This window comes from Aulonocara stuartgranti, assembly GCF_965226115.1.
Source record: "Aulonocara stuartgranti genome assembly, chromosome: 10".
Classification (NCBI taxonomy): Eukaryota; Metazoa; Chordata; class Actinopteri; order Cichliformes; family Cichlidae; genus Aulonocara; species Aulonocara stuartgranti.
In genome coordinates this window covers 21,904,429-21,925,388 of record NC_138946.1, presented here as the reverse complement: position 1 = coordinate 21,925,388, position 20,960 = coordinate 21,904,429, and the positions used below count along the sequence as shown (strand labels likewise).

Below are 20,960 nucleotides of genomic sequence, written 5' to 3'. Positions count from 1 at the left end.
AGTATTTCTCTCATCTAATTATGGGCACTTCTGGCTCCAAAAATAACACGGCAGATGTGAACATATTAGTTGAATCATAACATTACCACTTTAAAATGGGGTCTCACTGTGACAGCCAAGAAAAAAAATCATGCATATGACTCTGACTAAATAGAATAAAATAGAATTCAACTTTATTGTCATTGCACATGTCACTAGTACACGGCAACGAAATGCAGTTTGCATCCATCCAGAAAGTGATTAGCAATAATATAGACATATTACAAAATATATATTACCAATAATATAGATATATAGCTATATTACAAATATGGGTCTATTATAGGTATGTTACAATGTACACGGTATGAAGGTATGTTATGAATATGCTATAACTATAAGTATGTACAGGCTGTAGTGAGCTTACAAGTTATGTACAGGCTATGAAGAGGATATAAACATGAAAACTATACAGAAATATGAAATATGAACTATACAAGTTATAAACAGTTGTAGAACTATAATTATTGTATTATGATCTATTATGTAAATCTATGTAAATCTATTATGTTCCACCAACTCGTAATCACACTAATTATAATCAGGATGCACGACACAAAAGATCTGGGCCCCCAAAAAACAAAAACTAATGTTGATAATATTAATAATTACACCTGAGATTTCCTGTAATATAGCCGTGTGTAGTGCCGGTGACAAAGACCCACAGGCAATACAATATGAGACAAGTTTATTTTTACAGCACCTTTCAATACCAAGACAATGAATGTGCTTTACATACATTAAGTCATAAAAGGCATTTTATGTATAGGTCTTTATGGATACTATACTACACATATAATGGCTTTCTATATATTGCAAAAGTGCTCTCTCTACTGGACAGAAATAGTAAGGTAGCAAAACCAAAAAGAATCAGAATCAATATGGCTAACTTGTTTTGGTAGTGTTTAGACATGTGTACACGTGTTCTTCTATCCTAACCTGAAACGAGTGCGAGATAAGACTCACCTCTTGTCCTCCAACTATATTTTAATTTGTTTCATACATTTCATTTCTGTGAAATGAGTCGGCACAGGGCCAAGCAATAAAAACAAACCATAACACAATAAATTAAAAAACACATTCTTTCAAAATAGTGACTTGTGCAGAGAAAATGCAGGTAACGTTCATAATTCATTATCTTTATTTTCCAATATAGTTTAGCAAACCTTAGTACACCTTTAGTGTTACAGTAAAACAATCAAAAATGATGACTAGAAGAAAAATATCAGGCCGTCTTCCAAGAATCATTTTCTAAATAATACTGAAAAAAGGTGCCTTGAAAATAGTTAAATGGAGAAAAACTGCAGACACAATTATTCGTACACTGTGATCATTAAAACTAAGAAATGCATAAATACAGCCTAGCAGGGCCCCAAACGTTGGTGTTGGATAGTATGGAAGGTGAGTACATTTTAAAGATAACATAATAAAATTGAAACACTCTAATATTACTTTCATATTTTGCCAATACTATGCACATTAATGTTTTAAGCAATAGCTCGTTTAAACACCCAAGGTGTGCTGCAGCGATTACTTGAAATGCAAAAAGTTACACTTCCAATATCTATTGCTTATGTTTCATATCTTGGAGATGTGTTTCTGCTGGACTGCTGCTATTTAAGTTTTTATTTAATCAATGCAAAGCTGCAAAAGTCGAAACAGCTACACCAACTCCGTGTCTTTTTGAGCTTTGGGGTGGAATGATGATGATAATAACATGAGAAATCCTTTAAAGTAAAGACTGAAACGCGGTGGAGTGACTGCAAGATCTTCTCCGAGATCTTCGAGGGAAGGAGCGATCGTCCCAGCTATGTTATTGCTCTCCAAAAAAAGGTTTTATTTGAGTGATTTTCTTATTATCAGGTGGGCCGTCTGTGCAGATCCAGTGTCCAGGTTTAATTTAAATGAGCTAAAGGTCAAAGAGGTCCAGTGCTAGCAGGAAAGGCAGTGTTAGTGCAGTTATGTATTACTGTCATTCAAATGTCATAGCGGCCACATGAATACATCTTTAGGTTTACAGACCGTATGAGCTCTTGCGCACTCTCTATTCTTTTATAGATATGTCTCTATGATAGAAGAACAAAAGCCCTCAGAGATGACCTCCACTCTTAATATAGGCATATATAGACTTCTTCTGTCAGCTTCTCTAATATGATAAAACGTATTTGTAATAAATTTCATTAACAAAATATTTGTATATCCCAAAACTTATTTACAAGAGAGACCTAATAAAGACAGACAAACAAACGGAACCGATTACGTACTCCCACCATTTGGGGTGAGGAAAAAAAATCTGATTTAAAACAAATCATAAAAGATTTGTTAGGGAAGAAATCTTTTATCATAAAAGAGAACGAACACCCTTTAGCGCTGCATTCATTTGCCGTGTTTGCCATTTCCACTTGTCATGAATTCTTTTCCCTTGTGAAACAAAGGTGATCAAGGTACTGAGGTGACAGTGAGGTCTAATACATACAATCTCTTACACATCAGCGGTACATTTTTGAAGAGTAGTCCAATGCTAAGGGAGAGGTTATTTAAAATTTTTTATTCAGTCTTCATTTAGAGAGCTTCTACTCTCTGCCTATAACTTGATTTAATGCACAACCATCATGCCAGAGAGAGAAATAAATCATGTACTAAAAAAGGCCCACTGAGTTGCTATCCTGTGAAAGCAAGAGATCAAGGACTCAGAAGACCCACAGCCACAGGAAGTGAAAACACCAGCGATAAAAGCCAAGGTGCTGATTTGAACATAACACTGATTGCAGAGCAGATTGGAAGAAGCCCTGTAAAGGAGAAAAGCTTAAGTTTAGTTTCCACCGGTGTTTGTGGGAAACAGATAATGAGTAAACGCTACTCACTGTGATGAACGGCCATGCTGTTCTCCTTCCAAGTGCTCCCCTGATAAACCCTGCAGGTGTAGGTGTACGGCTTCTCATCGGCCATCGGCGCCCAGGTGAGGCGGCACAGATTAGGGTGGACCAGGCTTACGTTGCTCCTTCTACGGTCGTCTATGGACACGTAGATGACCTGGTTGGGGAAGGTGGTCCCCACCAGCCGGCTGTCCTGCCGATACTCGCAGTAGGGGCCGGGGACCTCGTAGGTCTCCGGGAACTCACAGTCCACCCTGACATTTCGCTCCAGGTAGGTGAGACATGGAAACATCTGGGGCCCACGTGGAGCAAACAGGAATGTAGTCACCGGGTTCACTGAAACAGAAGCAGCCAGGATGTTTGCTCTGTGATGGAAATTTTTAAGATAAGACGATAAGATTTCAAATTTAAGACAAGAACACACAGAGAGCGCAATTACCCTGAAAGTCAAAGGTTATACTAAAACTTTGATATTTTATGCTAAGGTCAGCAGTGGTAATACGGACCGAGCGTAGTATATTAATCTTTTGGTGTCATTGTGAAGTTATATAATGTTGTATTGAAAAAATAATAATTAGTGCTCAGACAAAGAATGTGCTTATCTCCCCCAATATTACTTTTAAAATTTGGAGATAGTCTAACGGAAATAAAAGCTTTTTCTTAATTTGTTTAACCTTATGGTTTCTTCTTTTTTTCAAGGTCACCTTTGATCTCAGGCGCTAATATATTGCGGTGAAGTTTGAAGACGATCCATGAATACAAAGTTTTTACCGGTTTTCACATTTGGTGTGATCTTGATCATTAAATCAGTGAGTTCAAGCTGTTATTAACAAATTATTATGAAATAGAATTTCATTACCCTTAGTGTTATAACATTACAACTGAAGTAGAATGTTTTTCACTTCAAGATACAGAGGCCATCATTCACAAGGCTACTCACTGAGCTAGCTAACAAGCTAATTTAGCATGTAAACATAAAATATGACCCCGCAAATGTTTTTATTCACATTCCAGTTCATTCACACAACAGTGTTGTGCGTCTTTCTCAGATGAAGAGATTAAAAGTAACCCTCAAATATCTGTAACTCTGAATAATAAATGAATGTCAGCTGCTATCGAACAAAGTGCTCATGTGCCAAGATATTCAACAAGCTAGCTGGCATGTGTATTGTTGTTGGGCCAAAGTAATTGTAATTATTTGATAATTTACATTCTTTATTTTGTATTAGTTTATTTTGAAGAAATAGCTTTGCTGTTCACACTAACTTAAGAGAGCTGCGGGCTTCTTGACTGGTTGAAAAGAGAAATGGCAGGGACAGCAAAAGTGTCATTGGGAAATAAAGCCAAATTTATTACAGCTTTGCTTGAAAAATATAGTTTATGTACAGCCTATTCATTAACTAATTATAATATTAGACAAAGACAACAAATAAATACAAAATAGAGTTTTTAAATGATTATTTTATTAAGTGCCGTTTTTATTTTGAACATTGCTCTCTCTTTCTCTCTGTATATATCTAACTATATCTATTCATGTGTGCCTGTGTGTTCTCCTGTCCACTCAGGTCAAAAGTTATAACAAATAATTTGTGATAAAAGACTCTTTCCTTGTATATTACATAATCTATATGAATCTTTACTGATCTCTGTGGTGAAACTGAGCAACAACATCTTCACTGCAGTAACACAGAAAGATTTTTGACTCGATCACAAGGACTGTGGAGCTTAAATTTCAGTAACGGTTATATATATATAGATATATAGATATATAGATATATCTATATAGATATATAGATAGATAATATCTTTCGTGTTATCAGCATTCTCGTCCTAGTAATAAATTCCACTTAAAACGGGGCTGGATGCCAATGGATGGTAACAAAAAGAGTAATTAAAGAGACATACTGTGAGTCGTCTGATGCGTTATCATTATGTTGCCAAAGAGGAGACAGCCTATGACGGACAGGTGCAGCTCCATGGCGATAGACAGGCTATCTGTCGGATCAGATCAACCTTCACACCAGCCGGAGCCTGGCAAAGTTCATCATGGGACAAAACGTTAAAGTTACGCTGCCGCAGAATGCCACCACAAGATATGTCAGACAAACACATATACGAGCATGCAACCTAAAGGTGGGATAACCTTCAAATCGCACCTATTAGCCTCCTGTAGCCTCTAATAGCGTAATTCTAACAGGCCTGGATGTGGGACTCTGTCTGCAGCCCGAATGCCGGTAGGACTACGCCCCTGCGGTGTCCGTGCACTGCAGCAGACTGCTGAGCGGTCCACGTTTCAGGCGGGTAAAACTGAATTCTTGCCGCAAAACAAGAGTTCCCCCTGCAGGTCAAAAAGTAGAAGCACAACCGAGAAATACAGCAGTCACTTCTCTGCAAGTACACGCGGGGAAGCATGCTGAATCCAAACTCAGGGGAGCTTTAAGCATACTGATAGCTGACATCATTTCACTTCAGTAGTCTTAAAAAACATTTTACCCACGGACAAGTAAATGTGTAGAGGTGGTGTTTGTTATTGCACTGTACTGTATATATTTGCTTCCCCTAAATACTGACTTCCTTATATTTTTAAGGACTAAATGTCAAATCAGGCAGTGAACCCCAATAAGTGGCAGAAGAAGCCTTTAAATTCTTAGGACAAGTAAAATGAGTTTGGCATTTCAGTAAAATAGAGTACCTATAGTATTAATATCCCTTCATGCTCTAGTCTGGTGTGATCAGTGTTTGTTGGTAAAACTATATAAAACACCTAAACTAAAGAGAAAGACATTCTAGCAACTGAAGACGCTGATATAGAGCTATATTTTATTAAACTTTAAGACATACATATGACAAATATATATAAACAATAACCTTTATTATAGGTATATCTTGTAATACTGGGCTGGACCTTCTTATACCTTCAGAGCTGTCTTAAATCTTAAAGTCATAAATTCAGCAAACATTCCTCAGAGATTTTGGTCCATGTTGTCAAGATGGACTGTAGTGTTTAAACGGTGCTCAGTTGGTAGTGAAGGACCCAAAGTGTCCATTGAGCAGTGTTCTTAGCTGACAGCAGTGGCATCTGGTGTGTTCTTCTGCTGCTTCAGAGATGGCATTCTGCATACCTTGGCTGAAAGGAGTTTTTGTTGCCTTCCTATCAGTAGTCTAGCCATTCTGACCTCTGACACCATCAAGAGTTAATCACACTGGGGCTTCCCCCCCCCCCCCCCCCCCCCCCCCCAGTCTGTGAGCTGGTTCTCTGAGAAAATCCCAGTAGATCAGCAACCTGTCTATCACCAAGGAGCATGGCATGTTGAAAGTCACTAAAATCAGCTTTTTTCCCCCCATTCTGATGCTCAGTTTGAACTTCAGCAGGGCATCCTGACAATGTCTGCATATATTAAATGCACTGAGCATCTGCCATTTGATTGGCTGATTAGATGTTTGTGTTAACAAGAATTAGAACAGGTGTACATAATGAAGTGACTGGTGAGCATATACAAAACATTTAAAAATAAAAAAGGAAAACGAGGTAGTTTTTCATATATGGACATTACATTTTTAGATATAAATGTGACATTTAACAGAGACAGATGTATGTAGCCTATCCACTGTCACACACCTGCATTCAAAGTTTACTTTGGGGTCGCTGTAGCTCAGGAGGCAGAGCAGGTTATCCACTATTTGTAAGGCTGAATAGAAAGCACTTAAGCATAGAAAGTGTTTGTATGAATAAGTGTGAATGGGTGAATTAGGCATGTTGTATAAAGTCCTTTGAGTTCTATATAAGAGCCAGTTCATTTACCATTTTAGTTTCTTCCTTTCTTTCCTTGGAAAGGATAACACACAATACACATTTGACCCAGGAGGCATACCTCTGTACACCAAGAACAATAATGCTAAGTTTCCTAAAGTGGAAGAGGGATACCAGAAGCATGTATCATATTCTGCATAACATAAAACTGTTATTTAGTAACAATTTCTTGATGATAATATAATACTAGCTATATGGTATGGCAACAGTAAAGGAGGAAAATACTTATTGGAAAAGAACAGGCGAGGGCTCGTCTTTCATCTGCAGTGTTTTAGCAGCAGAGGACCAGCAGGGTTCACAGCTACAGAGTCTCTAATGAATACTTTTGGCATGCGGGGATCATCACAGCCTGCACTCTCAGCTATTTATATTCGAAAAGGAGAAGATTATGAGAAAATGCAAGAAAACATAGCATCAGAATATTAAAAGGGAGGAGAGTAGCAGGCATCCTCTGCTATCAGAGACTGCTGAGGGTTGTGCCTTTCAGAGACCTCTGCAACACTTCTGTCAGGGAGACTGCTTCAGCATGGCAGCTGTTCAGGAAGGATCTTGATGAAGTGGATAAGCAGTGTGATGAGGATGCAGGGCACACTGTGGGTTTGGCTCTGGGAACTTTAACAAAATCTGGACGGTGTTGAGGATTTTAGACAGTATAAGATGATGTTGGACGTTAGATACAATTTTTACAACCCCCCACCTGATTAAAGTGTTACCATTAAAAGTGTTTTGAAAAAGTAGGTGTGTAGTATCATATTTATGGCAGCAATTCAGCTTTACATGATATGGGTCTTTGCCAGATTTAACTTAGTGCACAGTGCGGTTGTAGGAGTGGAAGCTGTGGTCTCTTGTTTGGTTTTTAAAAGCTTCTTCTTTCCACTTCCAATAATGTTTGCAGATTTATCCTCCCACATGATTCGCTATCAGGTTAATTAAATGACTGCTGATAAAGTATCAGCAGAAAGCTACTATATGATCCTGTCATCAGCCTCGTGATCTCGTGGTTTCTGTCTCCTTTTCTTCGTAAACGAATCTCCACATCTCTGTGTTTAAAATTCATGTTGGTGAAAGTAGCAGAGAAACTGCTGACACACATAGCGCTTGCACATATTGAGTAGATCAGCTGCGGAGGTGTGCCAGCTAATCAAATCCTCGTCACCACGTATCCCTTCTCATTCATCTGCCTCCTTCATTCTTTTCAGAATGAAACCAGAGGTTTGTGTACTGACACGTGATCCTCCGTCCTCTGGTAAAACAGCCTGAAAATCAATAGAAAACCGTACACAGTCCTAAGAAATGTCCCCAAAGTCCACCGGAGCAGCATTTTCTCCCCCTCCCCTCTCTGTGTCCCCCCCTCCACTCCCTTCCTCGCGCCCTCCCTCTCTCCCCTGCTTCTTCTATAAGCCGACCTCTACTGTATCTACCCCCAGCATCACACTGCAGAGCACTGAGGAAGACTCAAAAATGCATCAGAGAAGGTGAGAGGGATTCATGCGCTATGTTTGTGCATGCTGTTTAATCTGAATGGCAAAATATCGAACCGTGGCATGCACAATGCATTTCTGTCATTCGGTTATTCTGGATGAAGTATATGGTCCAGCTGCTCTAAAGCAAATGTTTGAATGCAGGAAAGGGTTGGTTTGCATCAAGCAAATAAAATGAAGTGCTTAGTCTATTCTTTCTACATATCGAGGACGTGAATAATTAGCTGGTATCCTCTAAAGAGGTTAAGCACGGAAATGTGTCAGTAAAGTTTGTACTTCGATTCTTTGCATTGTGAACCGTGAGGCTGGATTGTGATCAAATGTGTAGCGTTAAGGGTACAGCGACTTTTCTGTGGTTTAGCACAGAGCAGCAGAAGTGTGATGTTCATGTCTCCGAAGTGACTTGACTCCACTCTTTACAGCTGACTCAGATTTATTTGGAATCCAGCTAATGTCGAGACAAACACAATAAAAAACTCTTAACTTCCTCTTTTTTGTTTTGTTTTTTAGGAACCTCGGGAGAATGTCTTTGTTTACCACCATATTACTCTTTGGTAAGACACGCATCCTCACGTGAGCAACCCCAAATGTATACGTTTGTGTTCTTAATTCGGATCATCTCTTCCTGCTTCATTATAGGCTTTGCATCTGCTCAGAAGGTGATTCAGTTGTCCTACTGCTCTATAGACGAGGACCACCTCAGGATGGACTGCAAATACTCACTTCCTTCTGAGTCATCAGAAGTCTTTTGCAAGTACACGCACGGTGAACGCCTCTTCGACACCACTGACCCATCGGAGGAGCAGCACGCCCCCTTCAAGAAACGTGCCAAAGCCCGCATCTTCCCAGGCAACATCTGTCGCCTGCTGTATAAGAACCTGCCCAACGGCAAGTCCACCTTCACCTGCAACATCAAAGTGGGCGACTCGGCCCCTGTGACCAAAACTTCGGTAGTCGAGAAGAGTAAGATGCTTATCCTCATGCTCGTTTGACCCATATGTGCACTTCCTGTTATTTTTACAAATAAGAATAGAACATGTGAGCTTGACAAACAAAACGCGCATCCTTGTGAACCTGTGTTGCTTTTTTCTTATCGCAGAGCTCCTCCTCCCCTGTTCTGCATGGAGTGTCCTATTACAAAGCTGCAGTGGCCTACTGTTGACCTTGATGACCTTTCCCATGCTGCTGGAAATTCACTGGCTGTGAAGAAGGCGCCAAACTGCTGCATATCTTAACACTGCAACCATAACCATCTGGTCACTGATGCTGTACTCCCCCGAAGTTGCGTGTATGCACAAAGTGCAATAAGTTAAACTGAATGTACTCACAGTATATATTTGGTATGTCACACACTTGCACACTTGGCATTATGCACTCAATACTAAGCACACATACTGCTGCATATACACTATACTCTAAACTAATATTAGCTCTAAGCTATAAGTTACCTGTTGTATCTGGCAGACTTTCAGTAGGGTTAATGAGAAAAAAAGCATGATTTAAAATTGAAATCCTAGATTCTGCAGTGCTCACTATCTAGATTCTATCATTGTAGCAGATGTAGTCAAAGATATTGACAGATTGCTTCTTTAATAAGACAAAAACTGTCTGATTTAGAGGGTTTTTAAGAAGGGATGGAAACTAGTTTTGCTGTTCCATCTAATGAGTGAAATCTTCACAGCTCTAAAGTGCAACGCTGCACTCTCCAATGTGAATTATTGCTGAGTCACGTCGCTCGTTAAGGTAAGCAATCTATTTTGCCTGACTGAAATCTGTCCCTAGTGTCTCCTCCTGGCTGTCAAAAAATGACAGCAGATGGCAGTGACCTTGTGCTGCACAGGCCCACTAACGGGAGACCGTGCTGTGTATTTGTCAATAGAAATTGGATGGAGCAATGAAGATAGCTGACAGGGTTTTAATGTAAGCTTCAAATGATGTTTTGACTTACTATTGCATGCAATCAAGTTTCTCTATTCTATCGTGTTCTATTCTATTCTGAGGAGAGGATCAATAGTCTGTATCAAGTCCCTCAACTACAGTTGCAAAGACACCCAAACACAGTTTTTTTAAATTTTGCCTTTCACGTGTGCCTAAAACACATAAGCCATGTTTGGCTGAGGCTTATTTAGTACATGTTTGAAACTATAAGCTAAGTCAGATACTCAGTCTTTATGAATTTATGAATTTACATTAAAAATTCTTTCACTGGTGCAGTGTTTTCTCCTGAGGTCAGCCTGTTCTGATGGCTGTTTCCAGCAGGATAACGCACCATGTCACAAAGCTCAGATCATCTCAGTCTGGCTCCTTTAACATGACAATGAGTTTACAGGATTCAAATGACCTCCACAGTCATCAGATCTCAGTGTCATCGGCAGCTGTGGGATGTGGTGGAGCAAGAGAGTTGCATCATGGATGTTCAGCCAGCAGTTTGTGCCAATACGGACCAAAATCTCAGAGGAACGTTTCCAGCACCTTGTTGAATCTGTGACATTAAGAACTGAAGCGATTCTGGAAACAAAAGGGGGTCCAGTCAAGTAGTAGAAAGGTGTATCTAATTAAGTAGCCAGTGAGTGTATACAGTGTCTGGTATTTCATACTATACTAAAGGCGCATATCCTTTGGCTGAGCCAAGTGAGTCAAATTGTATTTGAAGGTGTTGAAAAGCAACAGTGAAAGAGAAGGAAAAGAATATCTCGTTTCTATAAAAATCTGTGACTGACAGGATCTGTTTTGAAATTGCATCCTTTAACTGAAAATGAATGAATAATAAAATGAATGAATAAAATTCACACTTGAGTTCAGCTTCTGGAAAGTAGTCCTTGTAAACAAGAAATACAGTCCAACTACCATTTGAAAAAAATTATTTTACTGATTGTTTGTATTCTGCCAAAACAGGAAGATGATTAGTCTATAGTACTGGTACCCTGTATACAGAATAAAGAAATAATATGGATTTTCTTTTATAAAATACATTTTTTTATAAAGTTGTATCATTAAACTCTCTTTTAAATAGAAATAACGTTGTTAAAATGCACATATACATTTCATGATCACAAGTATGTGGTGTCTGTATGCCCACATACCTTTGGCTGCATGATGTCATTGTACACCGACAGGCAATTTTAAAAATGCGTCTTCCTACGATTGAGCAGAAGATCTGATAATATGTTATCGGCATGCGGTTAAACAGCAACATTTCCACTGAAGTGCCAAACGAACCGAGTAACTCCTGTCATCGTGTTGCCTAATCCCGTGTGCCTGTGAGCATTATTTGAACAATTACTCAGTAACATGCTGGCGTTGCGTAACAAAGCACGGTGTCATCTCGGGGTCCAAAGTACCGAATCATGTACTGATGAATCATTTGCACAGTTTTACTTTCCAGCACTTCTTGTGAACTTTATCTTACAAATAACAAGTGATAATATGACAAAGTTTTGAATATTATGATGCAAGAAACAGTCCATATCAGCCAGATGTGGGCTATATTTAAATCATGAATTAAATATTACTAATTGATTAAACATAAATTCCAATACAATTACTCATGCAGGGGAACTTGCCTTTAAAATGAGAGGAAATAAGAGACACACAAGCTAAAAATACAATCTGATTCATAGATTTTGAAAGGTGAAAACAGATGGCAGACAGAAAGTCAGGCAGCAGTTTGACTCTCATTGTTTGTCCAGATTGCAAAAGCAGTAAAACCAGGCTTACTGGAGGTGGTTTCATTGTTTGTTTGGTTCACATTTATCCACTTTTTTCTGTTTCTGTTTCAATAAGGATTCATTAGTTAATGTACCTAAAATAAACATGCATTTAAACACACATGCTTAAATATGTATTTTTTATATTGGTGTGTTTATTAGCAATTCTCTTTTTAATCTCTGTACATATGTTTAATAAGACAGATTGCTCTCTTAGGACTGAATTGTGCTGCATACAGCTCGGCTGTACCTTTAGTATAATGACAGCAAAGCTTGCGATTATAATGTTAAGCTATATCCCGATTAAAATGAAATGTAATGGTGCTAATAATAAACTTTATTTATGCAGGACTTTTCTTAACAAAGTTAAAACGTACTTCACATAAATGCATTAAGAAAAAAGGGGCCAAGAAGCACACACAAACATTAAAACAAGGTAAAAAAAAAAAAAAAAGAATCTGTACGAATCTATTCAAACAGTGCCATCGAAAGTCTACTCTGTTCCTCACTTCTGACTCAGCTGGAAAACACCACGGCAGGACCTAACTGCAAGCGCTTGCATGGCCTACAAACACGCACATCAGTTTCACGCAGAACCCACACAGCTGAGAATGTGTGAGGGTTAAAAGACTGGAAATGTCTACAGTATTGACAAACTAGCCATTGCACATGCTTTCCTATCGGGGAGATGTAGTTTCTATTGGGCGTGTTCTAGTCAAACCTGTTTTTCTCCATCAGCCTCTGGGCGGCACCTGACAGGATCTTATTACCGGAAGTTAGGTGTTTGTAGTCACCTGCGCTGATTCTTTAGGTAACAAGAGGTGTTTACTCGAGCTGGAAACGTCGAAATAAGAGAAATAGGAGTCGGTGAAACGGAGACCATTCGTTCTTTATTCGACACAAAGAAGATTTTTGCGTACTTTCGGCTTGTTTTACTCGAGAATTTTTAAAGGAGAACGCCGTCGAATAATAAACAAGAAACCCGACATGACTGTGAGAGGAGTCCTTTGGCTGCTTTTGTTCTCTGGCGCAGCAATAGGTGAGAAAACTTGGGATTTCTTTTTAGTTATCTATTAATTTTTTAAAAATGTTTATTTATGTGCTGTTCTTTTAGTCTTTGTAGCCATTCAACAGTTGAAGCTCCGTGTTTTGTTCTTTTTGGGTTTTTTTTGTTTTTGTTTGTTTTTTCATTTTTAAAGAAGATAGTAATCTTGTTTTGCAGTAGTTTTTGCCAAACCGTAATTATAAGCTTAACGGTTCTTTAAAAATATGGGCAGGTTCAGTTACAACGCCCTAGTCTTGAGCAGAACCATGAAAGGCCATTTTGAATTATTACATGACTGGAATTGTCCTACTCTTAAAACATCTTAACCTTCCGTTTCCACACCACCATTACTTTTACACAAATGTAAAGATGTTTAGCGAGGCCATATTCAATCAAATGTAATTCATCAAAAGAGCTGCTATTTACTTTGGTAAGTTCTTAAGTTTCCTGTCACATGCCCACTTTAAAGGGGTCAGTAGGTATCGGTCAGTATCGTTTGTCCTGTTGTAATTCTCTGTGAGGTGCAGTGTGTTTTATATACAGCTCGGCTTTTTGATAATCATCTCTGCAGAAAAACAAACAAACAAAAAAGGTGAATCTTCATGAAAAAAAAGCTCTTTATGGAAAAGATAGGTTAATCGTAAAAATAAGAAAACTGTGATCAGGGACAAAAATCAGTTTAGTTTAGCGATTCATCCAGATACACCCCCAGACCTGAACAATATCTGTAATATTATTCGTACTTCCGCCTTAATTTAAATGTCATCTCCTCGTTATTCTGTATTTTCCTTCCAAGTTTCCTTGTGCTGCTTGATGGTCATTTGTGTAATAGTGTAGTTATCAGTTTTAAGTTTGTGTTGTTTGCTTTTTTTTTTTTTTTTTTTTTTTTTTAAAAGGTTAATATGGAGCTGCTGCTGCTTTTGTTGTTGTGATTGTCTTGCATACAGTTTCACATTTGTCATTATACACATGTTGAGTGGCTTTTTATCCTTTATACTGTCTCAGATTTTCTGAATTGCTTGCAAGATGTCAAGTATTTTCACATTAATTTTTCTGGATTGGTATTAACAGTTAGTAAACTCAAAGTCTGTTCAGGTTATCACGTGTGTATGTTACGTACAAAAATAAAACAACTCTCCCACAAACTTGTAACGAAGTGAGGATTTTCATCCCCTACCATTCCTCTGCAATACAATAAGCACACTCTGCTGTATGAATCAAACTCTGGCTTGTCAGAAGAGTTCCTTTAAAACTTGTTCCACTTCTCAGGTACATTTGCTGTCAGGACTTCTCAGTATGTATGTACACCGAAACTCTAAAAGTATGCAAACAAGGAAGTCATGGTGTGTTCTTTCAGTTTGCACTCCTACCTTATTTTTCCATCAAACTTATCTCGGTTGAGATTGCCTATAAGAAATGCCCACAGGCTTTAGGTTGGTCTGCCATGAAAACACATGCCAGCAGTGTATTTGTATCAATGTTAATCTGAAGTTTAGCTTTATTTTTATCAGCACCTTGTAAAAAAACGTGATGAATGCTCACAGAATGAATTTGCACTGAGTTAATAATTATCTGCCTTCTGCTGTAGTTGAAGCTTCTCTGTGCTACCTAAGCTTAGCAGACAGGGCAGTGGTTAATCATGTAACTCTAAAGTAATGGCAGCTGTGCAGTGTAATGTGGAGTGGGGCAACAGATGGACATGTGGTGTGACAGAGAAGCTTTTTACTGGCTGCATTAATGATTTAGTGTCCCCGAAGCTCCGCTGACGTGCCTGAAAAGACCCAGTTTCACCCAGAGAGCCGATAGTTTCACCGGAAGCTTCCTGGTTCAGCAGACAGGAATGAGCCACTTTTGTTTTGATGTTTTGCTTGACCACTCCCTGAAAGCTTCTGAGCATGCTCCAAGTGTTTAGGCAAAGGGTGTGTTTTTCAATCCTCAGTGCTGTATGCCTGATTATTTACATAATGGAAGATTGTGGTCTACTGGGAATACCTTATAATTTTCCTGGTAATACAGAGGGAGGACTTGGGTTTTCTGATCGTGGCCGTCAGCCTAGAATGATTATTTTAGTTTATTTAAATGAATGAAAACCTTCGATTGATTTTTAGACACCATTAGGTCTCTTTTGTTAAACAAAGTACAAAAAAAAATTAACTTTGAAATGATGTTACCTTTTGAAGCCTGAGTAATAAAATCTCCTCCTGGCGTCTCTTCACCTATTCCTGCATGCCATGTTTGTGGAGTGTTAAAACTGGGTTTATTAAAACCCAATTTTCAAAGCAGCTTAAGCAGAGCACTATCTGTGCATGTGTGTAGGGGTTTTTTTCTTTTCTTTTTTTAATCTGCTTTTTGTGTTCAGCAAATGGTTGGCACAAACTTCCTACTCACGCCATGCTTCACTTTTCAGACAGGTTAGACCAGCGGTCCCCAACCCCCAGGCCTCGGACCGGTATCGGTCCATGAGTCATTTGGTACCGGGCCGAGAGTTGACGATCAGGTGTGAAATGTATGGTTTTCAGGGTTTTTATCGGTTTTCAGCGTTATTTTGTTATCGTTTTTATCGTTTACTCGGTTTTCCTGGGTCTTTTCACGTGTGTTATAAATAAATCTTCTTTTTTTCGGTACCAGTACTAGTTTTATTGTGTTGTGTTTATCCGCAACACCTTAAAGGCCGGTCCGTGAAAATATTGTCGAGCATAAACCGGTCCGTGGTGCAAAAAAGGTTGGGGACCGCTGGGTTAGATTACACAGAGTACATTGAGTACACAATGAGTATTTTTAAACCCAAAAGGTTCCTATCCTGCAGGGCCTATTGTTAGTGTGTGTTATCAATAAGCTTTTTTTAATTTTTCTTTTATAAACCATTATGGGGTCTGTGTGTGTCCAAGTAAATGGTAAGGATATTGCTTATAGGTTTATTCAGTAAGCTTATTGTATTTTATACACTGGCTTATTTTAATATTATGTTGTTGTCTCTTTTGGTCATGTATATATGTATTTTTTTTATTTACACTGACAGTGCACATGTAATGAAACGTGTATAAATTACATTTGCGTTTCAAGAGTGCTTGGCCCGTATGCAGCCATACACACAAGCAGCATATAGACAAAAGTATAGAGCCACCTGTATATTACGCATACAAGAGCTGCTTAGTTGTGGAAACCTATGCTGTAAAGCTCCTGGTGCACATTTTTTTTGTGTGTGTGCTGATATTAATGCTAGAGGTGGTTTGGATCGCTGGTGACTCAGTAACTGCTTCCACACAGTAATAATAGCACTTACAGCTGATCATGGAACCAGGGGCACCTCCAGAATGTTTTCATAGGCGTGGCCATACGGGGGCCACTAAAAATATTCGGGTGACACAACAAAAAACAGAATTTCTGGTTTTATTATGCTTTGGTCAAATATAGGTTACCTGAAAAATATAGCAAAAAAAAGAAAGAAAATAAGTTGATATCACTAAAAATATGAAAACCAAACAAGATTTGATGACTATCATCCTTAGGCCCCCAAGTTATTGTTTCTGTTACGAGTTAGTAACATTAGTTTATGTTAGTTAACTATTGGCTGCGACCGACCAACCAACCTGATGATGAAATGTTCCGTGCTGACAGAAGATGACGCTAAACATGTTTTTAAAAATTTTACTTTAACCACTTCTTTCTTAAATAAGCTTCACAGACAGAGTTGCATCCATGTCAGCTTTTATGAACAGGGCTCCATGAAGTAAATTAGTCATGTATCGCTACATGTCCACTTCAACACTTGTACCGATCACTCATATCAAACCTTCCATTACACAAGTTATGCTTTCCCTGTTTTGTAGTTTATTTCAGAGACAAAGAATGGTAGCTCTATCATGACCGTGCATTCACTTGCATTATATTCCTTTAGGCTACAAGCCGGTTCGCTTAAAGGAAGTGAGTATTTTGGACTTGACACTTGATGCTGAGTGTTCTATTTATTTACTTGTTTTATTTTAATCTGTGTGTCTAGGTGTAAGTGGATATTCGGTCACTACTTCAAAGGCAAATGTACGAGCGGAAGAGAACACAGGTGAGTTTTAAAACAAAATTTTGAATACCATACCACCTTTATTTATAAAGCACTTTAAAATAAACCAGGGTTCACAAAGTGCTGTTCATGTAAAAAATAGCATAAACAGAAAATGAAATCAAACATGTTAAAAATAGAGAATTTAAAAAAACAAAACAAAAAATGGGATTGTGAATGATTACCCAGGAAAATTGCAAACTGTCTATGATGTGTCTGCTAAAATCACAGATTCAGAGGTTTTCAAGATGAAGTCATATAATAAGACAAAACTGCATTTAAATAATAGACTGCAGAATTATGCAGGTTAATGGTGTCACCACACAAATTTCCCTCTCTCTTTCCAGGTGTGGATTTGACATGCTCATTTTCAGGAGACTTTGGTTCAAACATTTTACTTAGATGGAAGTTTAAGGACCAAAAAGGCTCTCAGGTGTTTGTGGTTCACGATGGGAAACCAACAGGTAAGTTTGACGTTTCTTTCTTTTAACTGACACTTTAATTAGTTTAACTAAAAAACAAAAACACATGATGCATGTGAAATAAAACCACAATTTTCCAAAAATTCTATTTTGATGTCACTGTTGACAAAATTCGGTGAATGTAATATCATCAATATCAGTCACGGTGATCACATTGGTGCCTGTCATGGTCCGTTTTATTTGACAGATCCAGATTTAGATTAAAAGAAAAAACTAGTTCTGTCAGCATTAATCTCGTTAAAATGACGTTAACGCCAAAACTGCATTAACGCGGAAAATCTCTGTTAGCGAGTTACCGCGGATCGCCCCATGCGTGGGGCTGCACGGCGTTAACGAGCTAACTGCACTAACACGTTGACGAGCTAACGGCGCTCGCCGAGTTAATGCAGTTATGGCGTTAACGTCATTTTAATTAGATTAACACTGACAACACTAGAAAAAACCTTTTTCTGTGACCAACCAAATAACCTGTCCTGAAACCCATCTGCTGAATGTGGTGTCTGAATACTTCCATGCTGGTTACGTAATGCTGCGTTTCTTCCACAGCGCCGTATGCTGACCGTTTGAATGTGTATGGTGGTAGCAATCTGAGATTCTCCAAAGTCACTCGTAAAGATACTGGAGTGTACACCTGTGAGATAACCAGCGCTGACAAAACCCAAGTTGGGGAAACAGAAGTGACTCTGACTGTTCTGGGTAAGACTATGTATCACATTTACTTGCTGTAATGAAGACCGTATGTTGCCATTTATAAGTGGTCCAGATAAAAACTAAACATTTTGTCCTACAGTGCCTCCATCTGTGCCATTTTGTAAAGTCCCCTCATCGGTAACAACGGGCAGCACAGCCATCCTGTATTGCATTGATGAAAGCGCTTCACCGCGCCCCACATACAAGTGGTACAAAAACAACGTTCTTCTGCCTGATAACCCTAGTAACGTTGCTGGCTTCAAAAACGCCACCTACAAGTTGAATTCAACCAGTGGCGAACTGGTAAGCTTTAGCTAGTTACATGTGTAACCTTTACTATGACTGATATGGTGTGTTGGCCTTTAAGTTTAAAATATACCTGTGTGGCCACAGAAATTTCCTGCTGCAGCCAAGACTGATACAGCTGACTACTACTGTGAGTCTGTCAATGATGCTGGCCCTGCTCAGAAATGTAGAGCTATGAAGATGGAAGTTCGTAAGTTCCTTTCACACTTTAAACTCCACAAAATGCTTTCGCCTGAGCCATTTCTTCCTTACCTCACAAAGAAAGTGTGCTGGTTCACCTTTTTATGTTTCCCTGTGTTTTCTTCAAGGCGACCTAAACACCGGAGGAATTGTTGCTGGTGTAATAGTGGCTCTGCTGCTTGTGGCCCTACTGATATTTGCCGTTTGGTTTGCCAAAAAGAAAGGATATCTGCCTGGTTAGTTTTCCACATTATATTCAAATCAGACTTTTACCGTCCTCGTTGTTCTGACGATGATCAGCGAAAAGTTAGTTTGTTGATTCAGGCAGGCAGAGGTCTAAAAAGTGTATCTGTAAGAAGTACTCTGTGCTGATGTTGTTTCCTTTCTTCCTATTACAGCAAAGAAAGAAAGGTAAGTGCATATTTCTATGCATTTAAATGTTACTTAACATTAGTGCCTTTGGTTTAATAATGTAAAAATGATAGCGATCTATATTTGGTGATGTCAATACTGGGTTTTTCCCCCCCTCATTTTTCTTGCAGCAGTTCAAAGATGAACCAGTCTTACCAAGCAGCACCTAGTGGTGGTGGTGGTGATGATGTAAGTACAACGTTGCCTTTCATTCCACTAGCGGATTCATTGTTATAATAAGTACTTCTAGCTCTCGTTATAATGAAGTGTGCTTGGTATATTTGAACTTTGAAATTGCCAGAAAATTGAATTTTTTTTAAAAATTGGAGTGTTACTTGAACCTTCTAAGCTAAACTAAATATCAGTTTGCTTTATCGAAGGTTAAATTTTACATCTGGTATTTTTTTTTTTTTTTGTGCAACTAGTCGGCATAAACTAACTCATGTGTCACATGTGATACACTTTGCATACAGGGCTAAAACATGGTATCTGTGCAAAAATGGATGAAGCAGAGCTTTATTTTGATTGTGTTGTTTGATATGCTTGTTTCTCAGGCGGATTTCACACAGAAGTCATCATTTGTGGTATAGTGTACGAGCAGCAGTGGCGACAGCAAGCGCTCTGAGCGAGATGTCTCTTAAGTGTGTGGTTTTCCAGGAGTTTGAAAGTTTGTACAATGCAGTTTTTATAGACCATTGCAATATATATATATATATTTTTTTTTTAACCTGAGCCAGCTACAGTAGTCTGTCAAATGCATCAACACGTGAGGTTCATGCAGCAACACCCTACAGGAAATAAGGAAATAGATAACTAATGAACCTTGTACTGTATCTGTCTTTACTGAAATGAACTGTGGCCACTAGTGACCTATTTTCAGCAGAGACCAATTTTCTGCTCATCACCGATGTGTGCTTTTCTGTGTGCTTTTTATCTTCTGTCTTATGAAGAACAAGATTTTAAAGATATGCGCTTACTTGTGAAAACAAGGTTAATTAGAGTACCCCTACACCACTACCAGCAGCAGTAAATGAATAAATATATTTATTTGTTATCTTTACATTGAGGACAGACGTATATTGCTGCATTTATTATATTTGCTGTCCCATCACATTCATTTCCGCTAGCACAACTCTCTTATCGGTCTTTGTGGGTTAGCTGAAATGTTAACAGAGCCTCAATATCACAGCCACGTTTTTAAAGGTGTTTCATTTTTTTGTTTTTCCTGCTTTTGTTTTTTTTTTGTTTTTTTAATTTCTTCTTTTTCCAACCACAGATCTGATGTAATGTACATGATAATTTTTTTCTCTTTCTTTGTAAATAAAACTAATTTTAAAATTTGGATAGCTTCTTGGGATTAAATGGTCACTCTTATACCCCTTTCACTGCAGGAAAATGGTTCAATACTGTTTCCAAATTCACATAATGACTTCAGTTTATTTTAGAGGGTATGTGTCTGCGTCTGTGCGCCTTTGGCAACTAAAGTCATGAACTGCTACATTCCTTGTGATGTTTGTGTGTGTGTGTGTGTGTGTGCGTGTGAGTGTGAGAGAATATGCCTTTCCTGCTTAGTAAAAAGGCTTCCACTTATTTGGCATAGAGCCTGTTTAGGAAGGGTGAGACTTAATGCTGAGAGTGCGCAACCCTAAAGCAGTATTAGCAGTAAGCTAGCACACCCACCGATTTCACCATGATTCACACTGGAAAAACTTAACATCCATTTTATTCCAACAAGGGACCGACTGTCAGGTCCCAACCAGTTTATTTTTGGCTAGAATGCTCTGAAGGCTTCAAGATTAGGTGTACAGCCAGTACTGAACCGGTTTCCTGTTAGTGGAAAAGGGGTAAAAGTTTACTTTGTGAATAGGATTCATG

The 20,960-nt window shown here is 38.6% G+C and overlaps 3 protein-coding genes across 4 annotated transcripts; 2 read left to right on the top strand and 1 right to left on the bottom strand.

The window, feature by feature from the left end:
- Positions 1–710: 710 nt before the first annotated feature.
- LOC309716023 (uncharacterized protein) lies at positions 711–5,259 on the bottom strand. Of its 2 annotated transcripts, none has more exons than XM_082549576.1 (4): positions 5,072–5,259; positions 4,821–4,946; positions 2,904–3,251; positions 711–2,828 (listed from the first exon to the last, which is right to left on the bottom strand). In XM_082549576.1, the coding sequence occupies exons 2-4, from the start codon at positions 4,891–4,893 to the stop codon at positions 2,722–2,724; spliced, it is 528 nt and encodes a 175-aa protein (XP_082405702.1). In that variant the 5' UTR covers positions 4,894–4,946; positions 5,072–5,259; the 3' UTR covers positions 711–2,721. The 2 variants fall into 2 exon arrangements, with proteins under 2 accessions (XP_082405702.1, XP_082405703.1); XM_082549577.1 differs by having other exon boundaries at positions 5,059–5,253.
- A 2,760-nt stretch (positions 5,260–8,019) lies between these two features.
- Positions 8,020–9,760, top strand: thy1 (Thy-1 cell surface antigen; the record flags this gene model as incomplete). The annotated part of the gene is made up of 4 exons (XM_082549287.1): positions 8,020–8,201; positions 8,718–8,761; positions 8,847–9,170; positions 9,307–9,760. 4 exons carry the CDS (start codon positions 8,020–8,022, stop codon positions 9,411–9,413), a joined length of 657 nt encoding a protein of 218 aa, XP_082405413.1. The 3' UTR covers positions 9,414–9,760.
- Positions 9,761–12,618: 2,858 nt separating this feature from the next.
- Positions 12,619–20,427, top strand: f11r.1 (F11 receptor, tandem duplicate 1). Its single transcript, XM_082547956.1, has 10 exons — positions 12,619–12,953; positions 16,960–17,019; positions 17,364–17,480; positions 18,045–18,194; positions 18,289–18,491; positions 18,582–18,684; positions 18,803–18,910; positions 19,073–19,085; positions 19,217–19,274; positions 19,640–20,427. Exons 1-10 carry the CDS (start codon positions 12,902–12,904, stop codon positions 19,673–19,675), a joined length of 900 nt encoding a protein of 299 aa, XP_082404082.1. The 5' UTR covers positions 12,619–12,901; the 3' UTR covers positions 19,676–20,427.
- The last annotated feature ends 533 nt before the right edge of the window (positions 20,428–20,960 follow it).

What these genes read in the sequence shown, in the direction of transcription:
- LOC309716023 (XM_082549576.1), bottom strand. Translation starts at nt 4,893, where the DNA reads ATGGAGCTGCACCTGTCCGTCATAGGCTGTCTCCTCTTTGGCAACATA. An exon ending in AACGCATCAGACGACTCACA is followed by an intron (nt 3,252 to 4,820) that starts GTATGTCTCTTT and finishes CTTCTGTTTCAG; the next exon opens with TGAACCCGGTGACTACATTC. An exon ending in CAGCATGGCCGTTCATCACA is followed by an intron (nt 2,829 to 2,903) that starts GTGAGTAGCGTT and finishes TCTCCTTTACAG; the next exon opens with GGCTTCTTCCAATCTGCTCT.
- f11r.1 (XM_082547956.1), top strand. Translation starts at nt 12,902, where the DNA reads ATGACTGTGAGAGGAGTCCTTTGGCTGCTTTTGTTCTCTGGCGCAGCA. An exon ending in TCACGATGGGAAACCAACAG is followed by an intron (nt 17,481 to 18,044) that starts GTAAGTTTGACG and finishes TTTCTTCCACAG; the next exon opens with CGCCGTATGCTGACCGTTTG. An exon ending in ATTCAACCAGTGGCGAACTG is followed by an intron (nt 18,492 to 18,581) that starts GTAAGCTTTAGC and finishes GTGTGGCCACAG; the next exon opens with AAATTTCCTGCTGCAGCCAA.